This window comes from Chaetodon trifascialis, chromosome 23, assembly GCF_039877785.1.
Source record: "Chaetodon trifascialis isolate fChaTrf1 chromosome 23, fChaTrf1.hap1, whole genome shotgun sequence".
Taxonomy (NCBI): domain Eukaryota; kingdom Metazoa; phylum Chordata; class Actinopteri; order Chaetodontiformes; family Chaetodontidae; genus Chaetodon; species Chaetodon trifascialis.
The window spans coordinates 5,502,384-5,525,505 of NC_092078.1; the positions used below are offsets into that span (position 1 = coordinate 5,502,384).

Sequence of the window (23,122 nt, forward strand, 5' to 3'; positions counted from 1 at the left end):
ATGTTTCCAATCCCGATCAGTCGTGTTTCAAAAGCGACACATTTTACCTGCTGAGCTTTGTTAGCTTGCTCAGATCATGTTTATTTGGTCATTTTCCTTGATTTTTGTGTTTCTACCTCTTGCATTTATTGTTGATGTATGACTGGGAGTCTGCAAAGGGTGTTTTATTAAAACAATGTGTGTGTTATTTAGGAAGATCAACAAGGTTGACATTGTTACCTCCAGACAGGTGGGAGTTTCCCAACATAAAAGAGGCTCACTGTGACGGGCTCTGAGACCTCAAAGGTCAATAATCATGTCAAAGCATTAATTAGACATTCCCACATTTTCTACCACAGCTCTTTACAAATGGGAAACATTTTGACTCCTTCTGTTATGAAGTGGTTTTAATTGTCCCAATACACCTGTGGTGGAAATCTGTATAATAAAGAACAGTGACAAGGATCTGCCTTTCTGGAAGTTTATTAAAGCACTTGCAAACGGCTGAAGAACAACACAGTCGGCCAGTACATCTTCTACTGTCTGCCACTTTTATCACATAGCAACAGAATATAGATCAAAGATTATAATACATTTTCCATTCCAAAGGTATTTTAAACAAATGCTACGACATAATGATAAAATATGTTAGAAATGTTTTATCTTTGTGGTTATAGTATGCACATGCACTAGACAACATATCAAAGCGACACTGATTAGCTCATGAAACAGGAATAATCTTTAAAGTTTAAAGCTCAGTACAAGCTGTTACTATAACATATGAATAAACAATAATAAACATCAGCTCAATGGTTAAATTTTGTTTCGAAGAAGACGTCTGTTTCTTCTGCAGGATGATGTGACTTTTTACAGATACGTCTCTCTCCGTTCTTCAAGAGTCGTGGCTCATTAGAAATTTTAACTTTCCTTTTTGTCTAAAACGTTCAAATCATCGATTGCTCGATAAACCAGTTGGGCTCCTTTCTTGACAGCCTCTGCTGTCCTCCGTGCAGCCTCCAGCGGTGTTTCTGCTCCTTCAGCTTCATGATATCCTGTAATGCCTCCTATCAACCCTCCTATGGCAGCAGATACCCCGACAGCTATGCCTGCGGCAGCTGCTCCTGCTGCTGCTGCTCCTGCTGCTGCTCCTCCTGCGGCTGCTGCTCCTGCGGCTGCTCCTCCTGCGGCTGCTCCTCCTGCGGCTGCTCCTCCTGCGGCGGCAGCTCCTCCTGCGGCTGCTGCTCCTGCTGCTGCTCCTCCTGCGGCTGCTCCTCCTGCGGCGGCAGCTCCTCCTGCGGCTGCTCCTGCGGCTGCTCCTGCGGCTGCTCCTCCTGCGGCTGCTGCACTTGCTGATTTGATTAAATTTTGTACGTTTATTATGGGCTTTAAAAATGTGACAGCCAGTACAACCAATCCTGCCACGCCAAATAAAGCTCCTAACAGCACACCTATTCCAACACCTGCTAATCTGACTGATAGACTTGTGAATACGTTTCTCCTAGCCTGCTCTCTGATCTCTGTCTCTGACATGTTTCTTGATGACTGTCTGACGCGCTCCTCCTCTTGTTTTTTTATTAGCTGCACCACTTGTAGCATCTTATTAGTGTAGCATCTTCCGTTGTTTTTCATCACCATCTTGTCTAATGTGTTAAGCAGCGCCTCCACCTGGAACTGGTTGCTCCTGTATTCATCCTCTGAATTTCTGTTCCAGTATTTATTATCAATGACGTGACACCGGCCGCCACACCTCCTCACCAGGTCTCTCATCCTACTATTCTGTTGGACCAAATCCTCGATTGTCTGTCCTGCAGGGAGCTGGTCACCATGAGTGAAGACAACTGTTGCATATCTGAACACCTCTTCAGAAAAGTATTGGTTTATTCTAGTGATGACGTCCTGCTCCTGCTCAGTGAATTTCTCCACTTTAAGCACAATGAGAAAAGCATGAGGCCCAGGAGCGTACTCTATGATACACCTCACGATCTCAGACCTCAGCTCCTCCTCAGATCTGTGTGTGTCAAAGAGACCTGGAGTGTCGACAAAAGTGATGCTTCTTCCATTGACAGATCTGTTCTCTGCTCGGCATTCACTTCTTTCAGAGCTGAGAGAATGGTTGATTGTGAACAGCTGCTCTCCAGTTATGGTGTTAGCCAGGCTGCTTTTCCCAACTCCAGTTTTTCCCAAGATGGCAATTCTCATTGTGTTTGACTCTGAAAGACAATAATGTCCATTACTTATATTGCACATTTGTATTTTGTTATTTTCAAATATCCTCCTGACCACCAGGACAAAAAAAATTGTCGGATTACAATTATTTTTATTTATTTATTTTTTTAAATTCCCAAATCTCTGTAAAGTTATTAGGACACTCAAAACATTTTTTTTTTATGTTTTTTGGGGGGGATATTTTTTAAACACTTAAATACAATGCTAAAATACAGCTTAAATAATTCAGACAGTGTTTAAATGTGCAGTTAAGAGACTTTTTTTAAAATATGGCAACAACATTTCAAGCCAAAATTTACTCAATAAAAAGTTTTATGCACTGACTTTCCTCTTCTCATAAAATGCGCTTGCACTGATGGACGCCATTTTCTTTAATGAGAAAGAGAAAGGTACCAAAGCCCCACCCCTTCACATTTGGTATGATTGAAAAGCCCTAAAGGACTTAATTCAGTAGTCTGCAGTGGGTGGGAGATATTCAGGTTTACAAATGTCCTCCACAGAGGACAAATTTGAACTACTGGTAGTCAGGAGGATATAAGAAGAAGAGCATAACAAGGAAGTGAAGAAGAATACAGGCCAATACATAAAAAGAATGAGGAACATCAAATCTCTTCTAACAGTACCAATTACTGTTCAACAATATAAACTAAACTATTGTGGTAAAAACCACTGAAGATCTTTTTGCACAATTCTGAAACAATTCTCATATTTATCTAAAAGTTGGTTAAATGTGCATCTGACATATTGAAATAACAGCTGTAGATTACTAAATTTGACATACCTTATTTTTCACAAGCTAGTTGATCCAAATACTGAAGCTGCTGGTTCAAAATGATCTAATTGGTGAGTTATTGAAGTTATTGATACGATACTGCGTGAACTTTAACAGGAGGAATACAACTCCTGAAAGTGTCATAAACAACCTTTGGCCTAGCATTTATTATTGGACTGACCTCTTGTTACTGAACCTGCCTGTCTTTGGCTACGTTTGATCTTCTTTTTCCTGGTAAATATGTCAGCCTTCTGTCTCTGAAAACGAGTTTGCCCTGCACTCCCTGGTTTGTCATCTGCCTGGGCTTGTTTGCTATGTGCTTCACCAAACACTGAAATAGACTCTGAAATTTGCTGTTTTGCTGCATCAAATAAATTGAGAGACTATAGTTCTGACCTGAACTTTGAACTGCATTGCCGCTCGTGTGTCTCTGCCAAGTCTGAGAATAAAGTCAGTAAAAGAAATCTCCATGTACTGGTGGCACTGCATTTGGGTCCTAAACTCATCCGTTACACTGTTACCATTTAATTTTCCCACTTCAGTGTCAGAACACAGTCGATCAGTCGTTAAACAGAGCAGTTCATTTCAAGCAGGCCGAGGTGGACAAAATGCAGTGTTCAGTGAAGAGAGCAAATAATTTTGACTTTGAGCTTTATTGTAGCTGATGCCAATAATTAGGATCATCAGTAGCTTTGAAATAGAGCATCACAATTTACATTGTGTAAATAATAATAAAAAAAAAGTGTATTACATGAACACTGTAAAATGAGTTAAAACAAAACCGCTGTTGATGAAATTTCTCATTCTTGCAGCTTAATGTTAAGTGTTCAGGCCCGACAGAAATAAATTGAAGAAATTGACTTACCGTCCATGTTCTCAAAAGAGACGTTCCTGCGGAGCGACAATCAGTAAGACAGACGAGACTGTCTGCGTGACTGAACATGTTTCCTGTTTGTTTGCTGACTTTAAACACTTTCACTTTCTGACTGCACAAACCTTCCACTTTTGGCCAAGCTGTTTCTAATCCTTTGGTCCACTTTTCCCATTTTTCAGAAATGTTCTGAATTCCTTTAATGCACTGGATGTTTAATTCCCACATTTGCTACCGGTGACACACTCATTGTTGGTTTATTTATTGTTTTCTAATGAACTTGGATGTTTTTCAATTGTTGTGTTTCTCACTTTAAATATTTTCCAAATTTAGTTTCATGTCGATTTGAGCTTGTGAGAAGTCAATAGCAAAATAAGCAATTAGATTTAAGGAATGATGCAGGAAGTCAGCGGTTGAAGCAAAGCAGCAACCAATCTCAAGAAAAGGTAGTAACCAGATGTTCATTTATTTATTTTAGGCTTAAACAACAATTATCAAATCTTTCATTGATTTTAAATAACCAAAACAAGCGAGTTTGTGGCTTTAATCGTCCTATTTCAAATAACTTTTTGTTGGAGGCAGATTTTTGTTTTCTCTTTCACTTCTTCTGTCTTGCAGAGGACAAAGAGAGGCGTGGGGGTGTGGAATCTGTTTAAACTTACACCATCTGAGAGTCAGAGGGGAGGGACAAGCTCCACCTCTCCAAGTGTCTTCACTTCTTCCTTCCCTAATCTCTCAGTTTTGTCCTTGACCTCCAAGAGTTCAGTTTATGCTTTTCAACGCAGTGACTTACACTCACGTACACACACAATTCTATCTGCTTCACTGCACTTTAACAATACACTCAGAAGTTACTCAAATAGTTCTGCTTCTTATTGCGCTATTTACCACAACTTGTCAGCACACTTTTTCTAACTCTGTTCTACCAACTCTCACTCTTCCACACACACTTCAGAGAAACTTACCAAAGCTTTCTATTGTCTGCGGGTCTACACACACATTTCTACATGGCCGTTTCATTTCACTCTTCACTGTAACCTTCAAACATTTTTGGCCTCCCCCGTTTTAAATGAAACTGCTTAAATATCCCAATGCACCATTCATGAACTGATTACCTCACCAAGGAAAACTTCATTTGCTCAGGTAACATTTTGTCATAGATTTCAGTTTATTCATTGCTCATATTTGCCTTGGTTACACATTGTCACTCACAAAGAAGCACCAGAACCAGAGTGATATTTTTTGGTGTTTTAATTTTTAATTTTTTTTTAAACTTCAGGGTAACGAACCAAACTAACCAAAACCTTCAGATCTTGAGTTCCTGGTTTGTGCTGTGAAGATATACGGCAGAAGACACGTAATCATACACAGACTCTCTAAAGAGGAGGAGCATGCAATGGTGGCAAATGGTGGACATTTAGTGCAGAGACTGGTATCTGAACAAGTGTATATAACTGCATTTTACTCATCTGAATCAAACTTTCACTTGTTTGTTATCACTTGCTGGACGTTCAGTCTTTTTTTTATAGATTGTTACGTGTGGATATCTAAGTTTATAGATGTTAATGTTGTTATTGGTCAAGCCTCCCCTCATGTCTGTCTGGGGCTACTGACCTTCTTTTTGTAGCTTCTTATATCAGGATGAATTTACTTTTGTTATTTGTTATTACATTTATCAGCTTCATTGAAACTGTTTTTCTTTTCACACCTCCATCCTTGTGGAAACCAGTGTGGTTGGTTTTATAGAACAAACCTGTTATGATGTGCATTCTTGACAAACTGTAAATCCTTCTTGTTTGCTCCTCTTTGGCTCCTATGTGAAAATAGTCCTTCGTCCCTCACCCATGCTCCTAGAGCACCATGCTGAGCTTATATAACCTACTAATCATGCCCTAACTGATATTAGCTTGTCCCTTGTCTTTGTTCATGTCCAGTGACTTAATCGAGTACTTTGTAATTTGATCTATGCTATTCAATTCAATAGACTCTTAACTACATGTACTATAAAGTGCAGAGTATATATGATATATTAGAAGTATCAGTGGACATCAGGCAGGGCCACGGCAGGAGACAGATCTATAATCCACAATCCAGGTTCAACCACTATTCATGGGAACCTGCGAGACGACAAAGCACAAAGACTCTGGGGAAGCAGCTAAGTTAGTTACCTGCCATGGTAGGACATGAAAGTGTTCAGGTGGAAAAGGAGAGAAGAACAGAGGAGCTCAGTGAATCATTTGAAGTCCTCTGACAGTCTCACCCTATAGCAACATAACTAGGAGCTGGTCCAAGGCAAGCCCGAGCGAGCCCTCACTATAAGATTTATCCAAAAGGAAAGTTTTAAGCCGACTCTTAAATGTAGAGACGGTGTCCACCTATTGGACAAAGACTGGAAGATGGTTCCACAGTAGAGGAGCTTGATAGCTTAAGGCTCTGGCTGTTAGGATCCGCTAACCTGTCTGTTCCTCGTGTTTCCCTTCTTCCCTTTTCCCTTAGTGTTATTTGTCTGTCTGTCTGAGACTGGGCGTGCCCCCTACACTCTCTGCTGGCTCCATCTAATCACCTGCACATCTGGCTCATCGGACAGCTGTATTTAATGTTGGCTTTCTGCATCACTGGTTGCCAGATCGTCCTGATCTCTCCCGTGTGGTATGTCTTCTCTCTGTGTGAGTGTCATAGTAGAATCTATTTGGAATTCCCTTTTCTGACTTTGCCAAGATAGAACTCTTGTTGGATTTTTGTTTTTGTGCTTTCTGGACTTTTTAGCTAACGTGTTTTCTTTTTCAGTGCTCTCCAGCCACGTCCAGTGTCCCACTCTGCCTCAGCTCAGCAGTTTTGTTTGGTTATTTTTCCGCTCTGTCAGAGTCCATTTTGTGTTAGAAAGTTTTGTCTTTTCTTAAAATAAATTCCTTTGTTCTTTCATTTCGTCTGCCATTCTGCTTTATTGAGTCCACTTAAAACATTTAAAGGCTATGCCTTCACACTGGCTCCCATTCTGCTTCTGGAGACTTTAGGAACCATAAATAAGCCTGCATTTTGGGAACGCAGTGTTCTAGCGGGGAAATAACACTATGAGCTCTTTAAGATAAGATGCTGCCTGACTATTTAGGGCTTTGTAAGAAAGGAGAAGGATTTTAAATTGTGCCCCGTGTAGAGTTTCAAAAAGTGTCAAATGATTGGGTTGAGCTCATGTTCAGTCTGACATTAACAGTACCGACACTAGCTTGTAGAAAAACGTCTTCTTGTCAGTTTTCGCTTTGATGGATAAAAGAATAAAAACAGATCAAGTTGTCCTTATTTGAATACTGGGTGCGCATCTGTGATGTCCATATTCAACATGTATTTGCTCTGTCCTTCAAATGTTTCCAATCCCGATCAGTCGTGTTTCAAAAGCGACACATTTTACCTGCTGAGCTTTGTAAGCTTGCTCAGATCATGTTTATTTGGTCATTTTCCTTGATTTTTGTGTTTCTTCCTCTTGCATTTATTGTTGATGTATGACTGGGAGTCTGCAAAGGGTGTTTTATTAAAACAATGTGTGTGTTATTCAGGAAGACCAACAAGGTTGACATTGTTACCTCCAGACAGGTGGGAGTTTCCCAACATAAAAGAGGCTCACTGTGACGGGCTCTGAGACCTCAAAGGTCAATAATCATGCCACAGCATTGATTAGACATTCCCACATTTTCTACCACAGCTCTTTACAAATGGTAAACATTTTGGCTCCTTCTGTTATGAAGTGGTTTTAATTGTCCCAATACACCTGTGGTGGAAATCTGTATAATAAAGAGCAGTGACAAGGATCTGCCTTTCTGGAAGTTTATTAAAGCACTTGCAAACGGCTGAAGAACAACACAGTCAGCCAGTACATCTTCTACTGTCTGCCACTTTTATCACATAGCAACAGAATATAGATCAAAGATTATAATACATTTTCCATTCCAAAGGTATTTTAAACAATTGTTACGATGTAATGATAAAATATGTTAGAAATGTTTTATCTTTGTGGTTATAGTATGCACATGCACTAGACAACATATCAAAGCGACACTGATTAGCTCATGAAGGAATAATCTTTAAAGTTTAAAGCTCAGTACAAGCTGTTACTATAACATATGAAAAAACAACAAACATCAGCTCAATGGTTAAATTTTGCTTCGAATAAGACATCTGTTTCATCTGCAGGATGATGTGACTTTTTGCAGATACGTCTCTGTTCTTCAAGAGTCATGGCTCATTAGAAATTTGAACTTTTCTTGTTGTCCAAAACGTTAAAAAAAAATCAGTTGCTTTATAAACCAGTTGGGCTCCTTTCCTGACAGCCTCTGCTGTCCTCTGTGCAGCCTCCAGTGGTGTTTCTGCTCCCTCAGCTGCATCCTGTAACACCTCCTACCACCCCTCCCACTGCAGCAGATACCCCTACAGCTGCGACTAATGATAATCCAGCTGCTTCTCCTGCTGCTGCGACTACTTCTCCTGTGGCTACTGCTTATGCTGGGCTGATTTGGCTACATTTTGTGTGTTTATTTTGGACTTTAAAAATGTGACAACCTGTCTAACCATTGCTTTGACACCAAAAAAAGCTTTCAACAACACAGGTGCTGCTAAATGTTTTAATCTGGCAAACAGCCTTGTGAATACATTTCTCCTAGCCTGCTTTCTGATCTCTGGCTCTGACATGTTTCCTGATGACTGTCTAATGTGCTCCTCCTCTTGGTTTATTGTTTGCTGCACCACTTGTAGCATCTCATTAGTGTAGCATCTTCCGTTGTTTTCCATCACCATCTTGTCTAATGTGTTAAGTAGCGCCTCCACCTGGAACTGGTTGCTCCTGTATTCATCCTCTGAATTTCTGTTCCAGTATTTATTATCAAAGACGTGACACCGGCTGCCACACTTCTTCACGAGGTCTCTCATCCTCCTACTCTGTTGGACCAGATCCTCGATTGTCTGACCTTCAGGGAGCTGGTCACCATGAGTGAAGACAACTGTTGCATGACTGAACACCTCTTCAGAAAAGTATTGGTTTATTCTAGTGATGACGTCCTGCTCCTGCTCGGTGAATTTCTCCACTTTAAGCACAATGAGAAAAGCATGAGGCCCAGGAGCGCACTCTGTGATACACCTCACGATCTCAGACTTCAGCTCCTCCTCAGATCTGTGTGTGTCAAAGAAACCTGGAGTGTCGACAAAAGTGATGCTTCTTCCATTGACAGATCTGTTCTCTGCTCGGCATTCACTTCTTTCAGAGCTGAGAGTATGGTCAATCGTGAACAGCTGCTCTCCAGTTATGGTGTTAGCCAGGCTGCTTTTCCCAACTCCAGTTTTTCCCAAGATGGCAATTCTCATTGTGTTTGACTCTGAAAGACAATAATGTCCATTAATTATATTGTACATTTGTATTTTGTTATTTTCAAATATCCTCCTGACCACCAGGACAAAAAAAAATGTCCGATCACAATTTTTTTTTTAAATCCCCAAATCTCTATAAAGTTATTAGGACACTCAAAACATTTTTTTTTTGGTAAGTTAAATTTTTTGTTTGTTTGTTTGTTTGGTTGTTTTCAGATATTTTTTAAACACTTAAATACAATGCTAAAATACAGTTAAAATAGTTCAGACAGTTTAAATGTGCAGTTAAGAGACTTTTTAAAAATATGGCAACAACATTTCGAGCCAAAATTTACTCAATAAAAAGTTTTATGCACTGACTTTCCTCTTCTCATAAAATGCACTTGCACTGACGGACGCCATTTTCTTTAATGAGATAGAGAAAGGTACCAAAGCCCCACCCCTTCACATTTGGTATGATTGAAAAGCCCTAAAGGACTTAATTCAGTAGTCTGCAGTGGGTGGGAGATATTCAGGTTTACAAATGTCCTCCACAGAGGACAAATTTGAACTACTGGTAGTCAGGAGGATATAAGAAGAAGAGCATAACAAGGAAGTGAAGAAGAATACAGGCCAATACATAAAAAGAATGAGGAACATCAAATCTCTTCTAACAGTACCAATTACTGTTCAACAATATAAACTAAACTATTGTGGTAAAAACCACTGAAGATCTTTTTGCACAATTCTGAAACAATTCTCATATTTATCTAAAAGTTGGTTAAATGTGCATCTGACATATTGAAATAACAGCTGTAGATTACTAAATTTGACATACCTTATTTTTCACAAGCTAGTTGATCCAAATACTGAAGCTGCTGGTTCAAAATGATCTAATTGGTGAGTTATTGAAGTTATTGATACGATACTGCGTGAACTTTAACAGGAGGAATACAACTCCTGAAAGTGTCATAAACAACCTTTGGCCTAGCATTTATTATTGGACTGACCTCTTGTTACTGAACCTGCCTGTCTTTGGCTACGTTTGATCTTCTTTTTCCTGGTAAATATGTCAGCCTTCTGTCTCTGAAAACGAGTTTGCCCTGCACTCCCTGGTTTGTCATCTGCCTGGGCTTGTTTGCTATGTGCTTCACCAAACACTGAAATAGACTCTGAAATTTGCTGTTTTGCTGCATCAAATAAATTGAGAGACTATAGTTCTGACCTGAACTTTGAACTGCATTGCCGCTCGTGTGTCTCTGCCAAGTCTGAGAATAAAGTCAGTAAAAGAAATCTCCATGTACTGGTGGCACTGCATTTGGGTCCTAAACTCATCCGTTACACTGTTACCATTTAATTTTCCCACTTCAGTGTCAGAACACAGTCGATCACTGGTGTGATCACGTAACACGCTGTAAATTTCAGTCGTATATAGAACAAAAGGCTCGAGGTCGGCTGTCGTTAAACAGAGCAGTTCATTTCAAGCAGGCCGAGGTGGACAAAATGCAGTGTTCAGTGAAGAGAGCAAATAATTTTGACTTTGAGCTTTATTGTAGCTGATGCCAATAATTAGGATCATCAGTAGCTTTGAAATAGAGCATCACAATTTACATTGTGTAAATAATAATAATAAAAAAAAGTGTATTACATGAACACTGTAAAATGAGTTAAAACAAAACCGCTGTTGATGAAATTTCTCATTCTTGCAGCTTAATGTTAAGTGTTCAGGCCCGACAGAAATAAATTGAAGAAATTGACTTACCGTCCATGTTCTCAAAAGAGACGTTCCTGCGGAGCGACAATCAGTAAGACAGACGAGACTGTCTGCGTGACTGAACATGTTTCCTGTTTGTTTGCTGACTTTAAACACTTTCACTTTCTGACTGCACAAACCTTCCACTTTTGGCCAAGCTGTTTCTAATCCTTTGGTCCACTTTTCCCATTTTTCAGAAATGTTCTGAATTCCTTTAATGCACTGGATGTTTAATTCCCACATTTGCTACCGGTGACACACTCATTGTTGGTTTATTTATTGTTTTCTAATGAACTTGGATGTTTTTCAATTGTTGTGTTTCTCACTTTAAATATTTTCCAAATTTAGTTTCATGTCGATTTGAGCTTGTGAGAAGTCAATAGCAAAATAAGCAATTAGATTTAAGGAATGATGCAGGAAGTCAGCGGTTGAAGCAAAGCAGCAACCAATCTCAAGAAAAGGTAGTAACCAGATGTTCATTTATTTATTTTAGGCTTAAACAACAATTATCAAATCTTTCATTGATTTTAAATAACCAAAACAAGCGAGTTTGTGGATTTAATCGTCCTATTTCAAATAACTTTTTGTTGGAGGCAGATTTTTGTTTTCTCTTTCACTTCTTCTGTCTTGCAGAGGACAAAGAGAGGCGTGGGGGTGTGGAATCTGTTTAAACTTACACCATCTGAGAGTCAGAGGGGAGGGACAAGCTCCACCTCTCCGAGTGTCTTCACTTCTTCCTTCCCTAATCTCTCAGTTTTGTCCTTGACCTCCAAGAGTTCAGTTTATGCTTTTCAACGCAGTGACTTACACTCACGTACACACACAATTCTATCTGCTTCACTGCACTTTAACAATACACTCAGAAGTTACTCAAATAGTTCTGCTTCTTACTGCGCTATTTACCACAACTTGTCAGCACACTTTTTCTAACTCTGTTCTACCAACTCTCACTCTTCCACACACACTTCAGAGAAACTTACCAAAGCTTTCTATTGTCTGCGGGTCTACACACACATTTCTACATGGCCGTTTCATTTCACTCTTCACTGTAACCTTCAAACATTTTTGGCCTCTCCCGTTTTAAATGAAACTGCTTAAATATCCCAATGCACCATTCATGAACTGATTACCTCACCAAGGTAAACTTCATTTGCTCAGGTAACATTTTGTCATAGATTTCAGTTTATTCATTGCTCATATTTGCCTTGGTTACACATTGTCACTCACAAAGAAGCACCAGAACCAGAGTGATATTTTTTGGTTCGCTTTTTGTGTGTTTTAATTTTTAATTTTTTTTTAAACTTCAGGGTAACGAACCAAACTAACCAAAACCTTCAGATCTTGAGTTCCTGGTTTGTGCTGTGAAGATATACGGCAGAAGACACGTAATTGTACACAGACTCTCTAAAGAGGAGGAGCATGCAATGGTGGCAAATGGTGGACATTTAGTGCAGAGACTGGTATCTGAACAAGTGTATATAACTGCATTTTACTCATCTGAATCAAACTTTCACTTGTTTGTTATCACTTGCTGGACGTTCAGTCTTTTTTTTATAGATTGTTATGTGTGGATATCTAAGTTTATAGATGTTAATGTTGTTATTGGTCAAGCCTCCCCTCATGTCTGTCTGGGGCTACTGACCTTCTTTTTGTAGCTTCTTATATCAGGATGAATTTACTTTTGTTATTTGTTATTACATTTATCAGCTTCATTGAAACTGTTTTTCTTTTCACACCTCCATCCTTGTGGAAACCAGTGTGGTTGGTTTTATAGAACAAACCTGTTATGATGTGCATTCTTGACAAACTGTAAATCCTTCTTGTTTGCTCCTCTTTGGCTTCTGTGTGAAAATAGTCCCTTTCGTCCCTCACCCATGCTCCTAGAGCACCATGCTGAGCTTATATAACCCACTAATCATGCCCTAACTGATATTAGCTTGTCTCTTGTCTTTGTTCATGTCCAGTGACTTAATCGAGTACTTTGTAATTTGATCTGTGCTATTCAATTCAATAGACTCTTAACTACATGTACTATAAAGTGCAGAGTATATATGATATATTAGAAGTATCAGTGGACATCAGGCAGGGCCACGGCAGGAGACAGATCTATAATCCACAATCCAGGTTCAACCACTATTCATGGGAACCTGCGAGACGACAAAGCACAAAGACTCTGGGGAAGCAGCTAAGTTAGTTACCTGCCATGGTAGGACATGAAAGTGTTCAGGTGGAAAAGGAGAGAAGAACAGAGGAGCTCAGTGAATCATTTGAAGTCCTCTGACAGTCTCACCCTATAGCAACATAACTAGGAGCTGGTCCAAGGCAAGCCCGAGCGAGCCCTCACTATAAGATTTATCCAAAAGGAAAGTTTTAAGCCGACTCTTAAATGTAGAGACGGTGTCCACCTATTGGACAAAGACTGGAAGATGGTTCCACAGTAGAGGAGCCTGATAGCTTAAGGCTCTGGCTGTTAGGATCCGCTAACCTGTCTGTTCCTCGTGTTTCCCTTCTTCCCTTTTCCCTTAGTGTTATTTGTCTGTCTGTCTGAGACTGGGCGTGCCCCCTACACTCTCTGCTGGCTCCATCTAATCACCTGCACATCTGGCTCATCGGACAGCTGTATTTAATGTTGGCTTTCTGCATCACTGGTTGCCAGATCGTCCTGATCTCTCCTGTGTGGTACGTCTTCTCTCCGTGTGAGTGTCATAGTAGAATCTATTTGGAATTCCCTTTTCTGACTTTGCCAAGATAGAACTCTTGTTGGATTTTTGTTTTCGTGCTTTCTGGACTTTTTAGCTAACATGTTTTCTTTTTCAGTGCTCTCCAGCCACGTCCAGTGTCCCACTCTGCCTCAGCTCAGCAGTTTTGTTTGGTTATTTTTCCATTCTGTTAGAGTCCATTTTGTGTTTGAAAGTTTTGTCTTTTGTTAATGAAGGAGCTAGCCTATTACTAGCCACTGAGGTGTCTTACCCCGGTGTGAGCTGGTCGATGCGCTTCGCTTTGAGATACCGTGACTGTGTTGCTTCTTCAAGAATCCACAAGCAGCTCTTGTTGCAGCATGACAATACTTTTATTGCTTTCCTTTGCACCGATCGTGAAAGATATGGAAGACCAAACACACAGCTTCACCATACTCCCTCCACGCCACAGCGGTCAAAAACCATTTGCCCTTCCGGGTTCAACACCTGACGTCAACAGATTTCCTCCTACCTTTGTAGGTGAGAGCATAGGCTGGTATTACAGCGACACCCCGTGTTCACAACAGTGATTAACACACAAATCTTACGACACTTAACACATTTGGCTCCTACACACCGGCCCCTCATTGTAATGGCAACAAGACATAACAATTCATTCAAATCATACCAAAGGAGTCAAATTTCATAGTAAGTACATACCAACATTTTTACACTCCATACACCAAACAAAGTTTTGTCACTGGTTGTTCAATGACCCTTGATTTTGTCTGTAATCTCACAGAACGCACAAGACCATGCCTATCTGGAAATACCTCAAGAACTCTGCCAAGTGGCCAGGAACCACGAGGAGCTGAAGGATCCATGATCACAACAATGTCTCCAGCACTCAAACTCCTCCTCTTCTGGTTCCATTTTTGTCTTTCTTGAAGCAGAGGTAGGTACTCCCGCACCCATCTCTTCCAGAAAAGATCTGAGAGGTTCTGCACTTGCCGCCATCACCTCCTCACATATTGATCATCGGGTCCAAACACTCCAGGTGGAAAGGATGGTTTGCCCTTCAGGAGAAGAAGATGGTTAGGTGTGAGTGGTTCCAGGTCATTAGGATCCTCCGAGAGTTTGGTAATTGGCCGATCATTCAAAATGGCCTCCACTTCACACAATAATGTGTGTAGCCCATCATCATCCAGCCTTTGCTGATGCAGAACTGAGCTGAGAACGCTTCTCACCAAGCGGATCATCCGTTCACATACACCACCATGGTGTGAGCCTGCTGGTGGGTTAAAACTCCAGCGGATTCCAGTCTGCGATAGAGCTCCTTGTATCCTGTCCTGGTTCAAATTAGCAAGAGCCTTCTTCAGCTCTCTTTCTGCCCCGATGAAGTTGGTACCATTGTCTGATCTCAGATGTTCCACTTGTCCTCTTCTGTTGATAAACTGACGCAAAGCATTTATGCACGCATCTCTTTCCAGAGAAGGTGCCACCTCCAGATGAACAGCCCTGCTCGCCATACAGGTAAATATAACACCATAGCGTTTGCAGGTTGATCTTCCTTTCTTCACTTCGACTTAGGGCTGGGCGATATGGCTGAAAACTCTATCACGATATAAGTGTTTTATATCGGTCGATATCGATAATTATTGATATTTTTTATGACCTATTTAAAATAAGGACCAGGAGAAAAATACATTCAATTTAAACATTTTTATTTTAAATTTAACCTTACTCTGATTATAATCCCCTCAGCTATCAAGGCAGAAAGGAAATGTCAACACAACCATGGAAAACACTCAAATAATAAATGTAAAAAAAGTGTAAAAATGTGAACAGAAAGAAACCTGAGAACTTTTTTTCTGCAGGTTTAGTGCAGAAAGTTCACAAGCTGATTCACCTTCTCCTGAATAATATGTTTTCAGATATGTGCAGTGTTTTGTAAACATAGCAGAAACTGAGGTAGACTTGACATCTGTAACATACAAACAAACAAACAAACATGATAGACAGTACAGTAACACTGACTGAACTACAGTATAAAACCAGCCTAGACATATGAACAACTTCGTCACTCTTCTTACTCTAAACATACATGAACTATTCAATTATATTTTTATTGCAAGTGTGTTTAAGGAAAAAAAAGCACGTGTAAGAGATGTTTATAACCTGGCTTCTCCAGAGTGCTCAGTGAAGCATGACTTTAGCTATATGATATGTTGCTGCCTCCGTTACGTCTTCGTGCCTTTTAGATGATTTGTCATCAGGCACTGAAGCAGATACCTCTGCATGGTGGTCAGCTGCTTGTGCGGTGGTGCTGCGGTTGGCGTACGTTGGCGAATACGGCTGCGCTCCAAAGAGTGAGCGCGGCTAAGGTGGTTAAACAAGTTTGTGGTATTACCGGTCTTAGTGGGGACGAACGTCTAGCATAAGTTACAGACCACATTGGTCTGACTACGGTCCGACTTATAAAATCCAAAATACTGACGAGTTGACTTTCCCTGCTCTGTCGACAATTTCTTCGCTCGCTGCAGCGCTCACTTTCTATTTCTCATCTCACTCCTCGCGGAGCAACAAACACGTAACAACAACACAGCGCAACCAAACATGATAATGTTACATGATTGGCGCGTTAGCGTGTCTCTCTCACTGATTAGCGATTACTCCCTACGTTGTTCAGTTACCTGAGAGCGAGTGCCTTTGTTCATGCAACCAACCTCGCTTCGCAACTTCAGGTTTCTTCCGACGAAGAAAAAAAATTATCGAATGCTTTATCGAACGCATTTTATATTGATATTGATGACGTGTCTATCGCGAGACATATCGCTATCGTCCTATCGGCCCAGCCCTACTTCGACTGGTCCGAAGTAATCTACTCCTGTGTTGGTAAATGGTGGTAGATCAGGAAGAATTCTTACCTCAGGAAGATCTGCCATCTTTTGTTCAACTGCTCTTCCATTGTAGCGTCTACAAAAGCTGCACTCAGCAATGATCTTCCTAACAGCTGAATTGGCATTGGTGATCCAAAATCTCCTCCTCACAGTAGACAGAGTGTGACTTCGCCCTCCATGGCCCAGACTTTGATGTACATGTTTGAGAATGAGCATAGAAACATGCTGCTCTTTGGAGAGAATGAGTGGATGTTTAGATTCCTCTGGCATTGATCCCCTGGTCAATCTTCCTCCGACTCTCAAAAGTCCATCCTCCAGAACTGGGTCCAATCTGTATATGGGACTCTGTTGATTCACAGTTGCTCTTTTTGATGACAGAGCAGCAACCTCTTCGCTGAACCTCTGTTGCTGGCAAAAGCGAATGATAGCAATTTGTGCATTCAATAGCTCGTCCAGAGTCAAGATGTTACTCCTGGGCTGAGATGTGACCTGCTGTCTCTCTCCCTTTGCAGAATCATCCTGACTAGAGGCCTCAGAACGATCCACCACAGGAGCTTCTGACTGCTTCTTTAGGAGACTTCGTCCTAACAACATAGCCTTTAACCTAAGGATCCAGGCAACTGCTGTTTTGAGCCTCCTCCAGTCAGAAAAGTAGGTAATGAGCTGGTCTGTGGGACTAGAAACATCACACAACCTGATGGCATTGGCTGTTGCCTCCTTTCTGACTTCTTCGTCTGTGGCATCCAGTGTGACATCCAACACAGTCTTAGGCCAATCCTCTTCTTCCTTCCAAAGGAATGCTGGACCCTTCAACCACCTGTTGCCTTTCGAGAAATCAGAGACCTTCATTCCTCTCGACGCATCGTCAGCTGGATTGTTTTTAGTACTGACGTGTCTCCACTGTGATGGTTCAGATAATTCCCTAATGGTCGAGATTCTGTTGGCCACGAATGTATGAAAGCGCCTGTTCTCATTGTTCAGATATTTCAACACTGAAGTGCTGTCAGTCCAAAATACTGAATCCTCCAACTGGATGTTCAACTCTGTCTTCACCATTGAGTCCACTCTGACAGCGAGGACAGCTGCCGCCAACTCAAGTCGGGGAATACAGCCTTCAGTGGTGTTACTCTGGCCTTACCAAGCAGAAAGGTGACTTGGATGCAATTTTCCTGATTCGGCATCCGGATGTAGGTTGCCGTTCCATATCCAGCTTCACTGGCATCTGCAAAGTGGTGCAGTGGAGCGTGCTTGACTAATCCAAAGTCCACTGGCTTGACGCACCTGTCTACATTGAATGCATTCAGCAGATCCAGGTCCTCAATCCACCTTTGCCATCGGTGTAAGATGTCCTGTGGTAAAGCATCATCCCATCCACAACCTCTCCTACAGAGTTCTTGCTGCATCATTTTTGCATGTAAAGTGACTGGTGCCAGGAAACCCAGAGGATCATATATGGAACTGTTGACTGATAACATGCCACATCTAGTGAGGGGCTGATGTTTAATCTCCATCTTGAATCTGAAAGAGTCAGTCTCCACACACCACTGTAGACCCAGAGCTCTCTCCATGGGAAGTTTGTCTCGGTCCAACTCCAAGTCCTTCAGGTCCTTGGCTCTTTGATCCTCAGTGATGGCTTGCAAAACAACTCGACTGTTGCTGATCCATTTTTCCAGGATGAAGCCTCCCTTTTGACACAGAGCAACAAGATCTTTTACTGTTTGGATTGCTTCTGCTTCTGTGGCTGAGCTCTTCAGACAGTCATCCACGTAGAAGTTTTGCCTCACTGCCTGAAGCACTTCGGCTGAAAAGGCGCACTGGTTATCTTCTGCAGCCTTCCTCAATGCATAGCTTGCACAACTAGGAGATGACACAGCACCAAACAGGTGCACAGTCATTCTGTATTCCACAAGATCCTTCGTGATATCTCCACCTGGCCACCCGACAAAATGAAGAAAATCTCAGTCCTCTTCTAGAACCTTCACCTGGTGAAACATGGCTCGAATATCTCCCATGAAAGCTACTGGCTCTTGTCTGAAGCGAGTAAGAACACCAAGCAGCGAGCTGGTGAGGTTAGGACCCTGCAGGAGCTCATCGTTCAAGGAAGCACCTTGGAATGTGGCTCCACAGTCAAACACCACACGCAGAGATCCTTTCCTTGGATGGTGGACACCATGGTGAGGAATATACCACACCTTTCCACTGTCACGACACAGTTGTTGCTGAGGTACTTGCTCTGCATAGCCCTCGCTAATCAGCTCGTTCATATACCTCGCATGTTCCTGATGGAAGCGATTGTCGTGATGGAACCTCTTCTTCAATCCTTGGATCCTCTGATTGGCCACTGCAAAGTTGTTGGGCAGAGAAACCTCTCCTTTCCTAAAGGGCAATTTCAAGCAGTACTTTCCTTCCTTAAGAACTGCTGAATTTTCCACGATTTTAAGAAACTTGAGGTCCTCTCTGGACATTTGCTTTTCCTCGAAATTCCTTTCGTTTAACTCTTGTTTGTATTGGTTTGCCAGCATTTCTTCCAGTTTACACACAGACACTCGGTTCACTGTAGCTGAGTGAAGCTCCTGGTCCATATCGCTGCCTCCATCCAGCGGGCCATTAACCACCCATCCTAGCACGGTTTTAACAGCATATGGGCCACTCCCTTGGCTATTAATGACCTCCCATGCTTCCAAAAGTTTGGGTGTGTTGGTTCCTATCAACAGGTCAACATTTGCCTTTATGCTGGGGATGTGCACCTTGGATAAGTATGGCCACTTACACAGGTCTTCAGATGTTGTCATGTCATCGGTAGTGACTGGCATCTTCTGCTGTCTTATAATCTCTTGAAGAAGATAGAAGTCATTGCTGTCAAGACCAGATACTTCTACACCAAATATTGAGTGGGCTGGAGTCTTCTTTGTTTGTCCCATTGTACGCAGCAGGAAGTTGGTTCGTTTTCCTGTAACATTCAACTTCTGCATTAGATGTTCAGAGCAGAACGTGCCTGAGCTGCTAGGATCCAAGAAGGCGTAAGTATTTATGATATGATTTCCCTTTGATACTTTAACCTTTGCAGGAAGGATGGATAACACACACCGGTCCTTACCGGCCCCTGTATGTCCACATGTTGTGAGTGATCCAGAATGTTTAGATGGTTCCCTTTCCTGTTCCAAAGCTGTAGTTTGCCTTTTGATGTGAAGCAAGGTGGGATGAGCTTGACTACAAATTTGACATGTCAAGCGCCTCTCACAATCCCGGCTCATGTGACCAACACATAAGCATGCAAAGCAAACCCCCTTTTCCCTCAAAAAGATAAGTTTTTCCTTGTGCTTCTTTCCCTTAAACTGCTTACACTCCTCCAGTGAGTGATTCCGAGAGCAGCAGAGGCATCCTACACTTTCAGCCTTCCCTGGATGAAATGTTGGCCCTTTAACTTCTTCAGGTTTTTCCATAGATGTTACTGTGGTGGCAACAACACTTCCTTTAACCTTGTTTCTGGGCTGTGACTCGAATCTGGTGAGAGCTTTATTCCCAGCGGCACTAATTGATTGATCTTGTATGTCACCAAACAAAGGGTCAGAAAGAATGCTGACACAACGCTCAATAAATGCGACTAAATCACTGAAACTAGCTCTGTGGCCTGTTGTTTCCATTATGTCGTGGGCTTTGGTTCTCCATTGTTCTCTCATTTTGTATGGCAACTTTGAAATGATGGCTCTCATGTTTACAGGCATGTCAAGCTCCTGCATGTACTCCAGTTCCTCCATTACATTGCAGCAGCCGCGTAAGAATAAGGAATAGGCCTGGAGTGTTTTCACGTCCTCTGATTTTATTGATTGCCAGGCCAATGCCCTTTCCATGTATGCAGTTGCAGTCTTGTATTGGTTACCAAAATGTTCCTGTAGCAGACCCTTCGCCACTGCATAGCCACGCTCAGGAGCCGTATGCTGACAGCTACGCACCAGTTCCCGTGGTTGTCCTCTAGTGAACTGCTCCAAGTAATACAGGCGATCCGCTTGTCCTGCCTTTTCCTCAACTCCTTGCTCAAAGGCTTTAATGAAGGCTCTGTATTGGAGAGGATCACCATCAAATATGGGGATGTCTCTTGGTGGTAGGGACAGTGACCGCTGCTGTTGTACCAGAGCTGCTGTGATTTCATTTTGCCTCTGCACAATGGCAAGAAGGTCTCCATATGGATTTTGATTGATTGGTTCGGGATATGCAGATTTTGCTTCCTCATCCTTAATATGAGCAGTTGCATGTTGACACTGAAAAGACTGTGACATTCCCAGGAGATTGTTTTCCTGTTGCTGTTCATTGGAAACATGTTGAGGATTTGCAGTATTTTTTAACCATTGAACTATTTCCTTTGAATGCACATCCATTGTGTTATCATGCAGTAATAACACTTTAGTCATGTCATTTTGTTGTGTTGATTTACATGTTTCAGGCTTGAATTCCTTTGCCTTTGGGTTTAAGACACTGACATCCCCTTTCCTTTGTTCCCTTTCCACATAAGAATTCATGCCATTTGAAGGTGCTTGAAATGTGCTTTTCAAGTTAGAGGCCTGTAGTACTGCCAACTTAGCAGCAGAGGCAGCTAGCTCAGTCTCCAACTTCAGCCGCTCTGTCTTTCTTATTAGCTGCTGTTCCTCCTCTTCCAGAGCATGTTTCGCCTTTAAAGCTGCAATGCGGGCAATGAGTGAAGCTCTCTCTGCCTAAGCTTTAATCCTAGCAGAGAACGTGGTACTAGATTTTCCACTATTACCACTCCTTTGGCCTGAATGTTTGCTACCAACATTTGAAACACTGTCATCTGGATTTATATCATCATCAACATCATTTTCATGTGCATTACCGTTATCGGAAGAAACCCACATTTTCACATTAGCAATACACTCATCATTTAAAAGCATTTTGGCTTTGAACCATATTTCATGTTTTTTCTCTTTCATCACATGGCAGCAAAACCAACAGAGAATCATGCATGCATTTTGCTTCTTCACACATTTCAATCAGTTCATCAAGAGCATTTTGAACCTTGGTGTTTTCACCCTTTGACATTAAATTTTGAATTACATTTCTCAGAGTAGTTGCTTTACTTAGTTTGGCCTTTCTGCCATTTTGCAACCTGTCCAATTTCTCGGCAAGCGCTTTAGCCGTCAGTTTAACCACCCGTTTTTGAGCCTGAGTTTCAACACCGCCAGTCACACTACCGGGTCTACTAGCAGTTTGCGCGCCAGTCCCGGTGGTAATGTCCGACGCCGCATCGCGCATTTCCATATTGAATGAACGGTCACTCAATTAGCAGTCCGCCGCAACGAAACGAGTGTCAATTACAAAATTTATTATCCACGCGTGCCGGTTACCAATGCACTGGATTTATATCTATGTGTTCACACAATTTAGATGGCCATCAAAGAGTGTAGCGCTACACATACCTCCTTGCATTGCATTGGGCGCCGTGCGATGGTCCGATGCTCCACAGCCTGCATTAGCATTAGCAACCTAGCTCCTCCGCGTCTCTCCCGTACGGCAGCAAACCTGGCTCCAAACCGCGGCAGCAAACCAACAGCTCCCAGCAGCTCTCCTCATCCTCCCGGATCGCCTCCTGGCTCGCCCAAAACGTGCTGAGGCTTCCTCACTGGTTCCAACTGGTGCAGGTTTTTGACAGTAATGAAGGAGCTAGCCTATTGCTAGCCACTGAGGTGTCTGAGGCTACGTTCCCACCAAACGCGATGAAACAAGATCGCGCCGCAAGATTACATACAAAGTCAATGCAAAGACGCGATGTGAAGCGTCATTTTTGTGGGAACGTAGCCTTACCCCGGCGTGAGCTCGTTGACGCGCTTCGCTTTGAGATACCGTGACTGTGTTGCTTCTTCAAGAATCCACAGGCAGCTCTTGTTGCAGCATGACAATACTTTTATTGCTTTCCTTTGCACCGATCGTGAAAGATATGGAAGACCAAACACACAGCTTCACCGTACTCCCTCCGCGCCACAGCGGTCAAAAACCATTTGCCCTTCCGGGTTCAACACCTGACGTCAACAGATTTCCTCCTACCTTTGTAGGTGAGAGCATAGGCTGGTATTGCAGCGACACCCCGTGTTCACAACAGTGACTAACACACAAATCTTATGACACTTAACACATTTGGCTCCTACAGTTAAAATAAATTCCTTTGTTCTTTCATTTTGTCTGCCATTCTGCTTTATTGAGTCCACTTAAAACATTTAAAGGCTATGCCTTCACACTGGCTCCCATTCTGCTTCTGGAGACTTTAGGAACCATAAATAAGCCTGCATTTTGGGAACGCAGTGTTCTAGCGGGGAAATAACACTATGAGCTCTTTAAGATAAGATGCTGCCTGACTATTTAGGGCTTTGTAAGAAAGGAGAAGGATTTTAAATTGTGCCCCATGTAGAGTTTCAAAAAGTGTCAAATGATTGGGTTGAGCTCATGTTCAGTCTGACATTAACAGTACCGACACTAGCTTGTAGAAAAACGTCTTCTTGTCAGTTTTCGCTTTGATGGATAAAAGAATAAAAACAGATCAAGTTGTCCTTATTTGAATACTGGGTGCGTATCTGTGATGTCCATATTCAACATGTATTTGCT

General features: G+C 41.9%; 1 protein-coding gene and 1 pseudogene across 1 annotated transcript; both read right to left on the bottom strand.

The window, feature by feature from the left end:
* Positions 1-897: 897 nt before the first annotated feature.
* On the bottom strand, positions 898-3,903 carry LOC139351773 (GTPase IMAP family member 7-like). The gene is made up of 3 exons (XM_070993779.1): positions 3,843-3,903; positions 1,326-2,189; positions 898-1,100 (listed from the first exon to the last, which is right to left on the bottom strand). Exons 1-3 carry the CDS (start codon positions 3,847-3,849, stop codon positions 898-900), a joined length of 1,074 nt encoding a protein of 357 aa, XP_070849880.1. The 5' UTR covers positions 3,850-3,903.
* A 2,041-nt stretch (positions 3,904-5,944) lies between these two features.
* On the bottom strand, positions 5,945-11,002 carry LOC139351774 (GTPase IMAP family member 7-like; annotated as a pseudogene).
* Between the last annotated feature and the right edge of the window lie 12,120 nt (positions 11,003-23,122).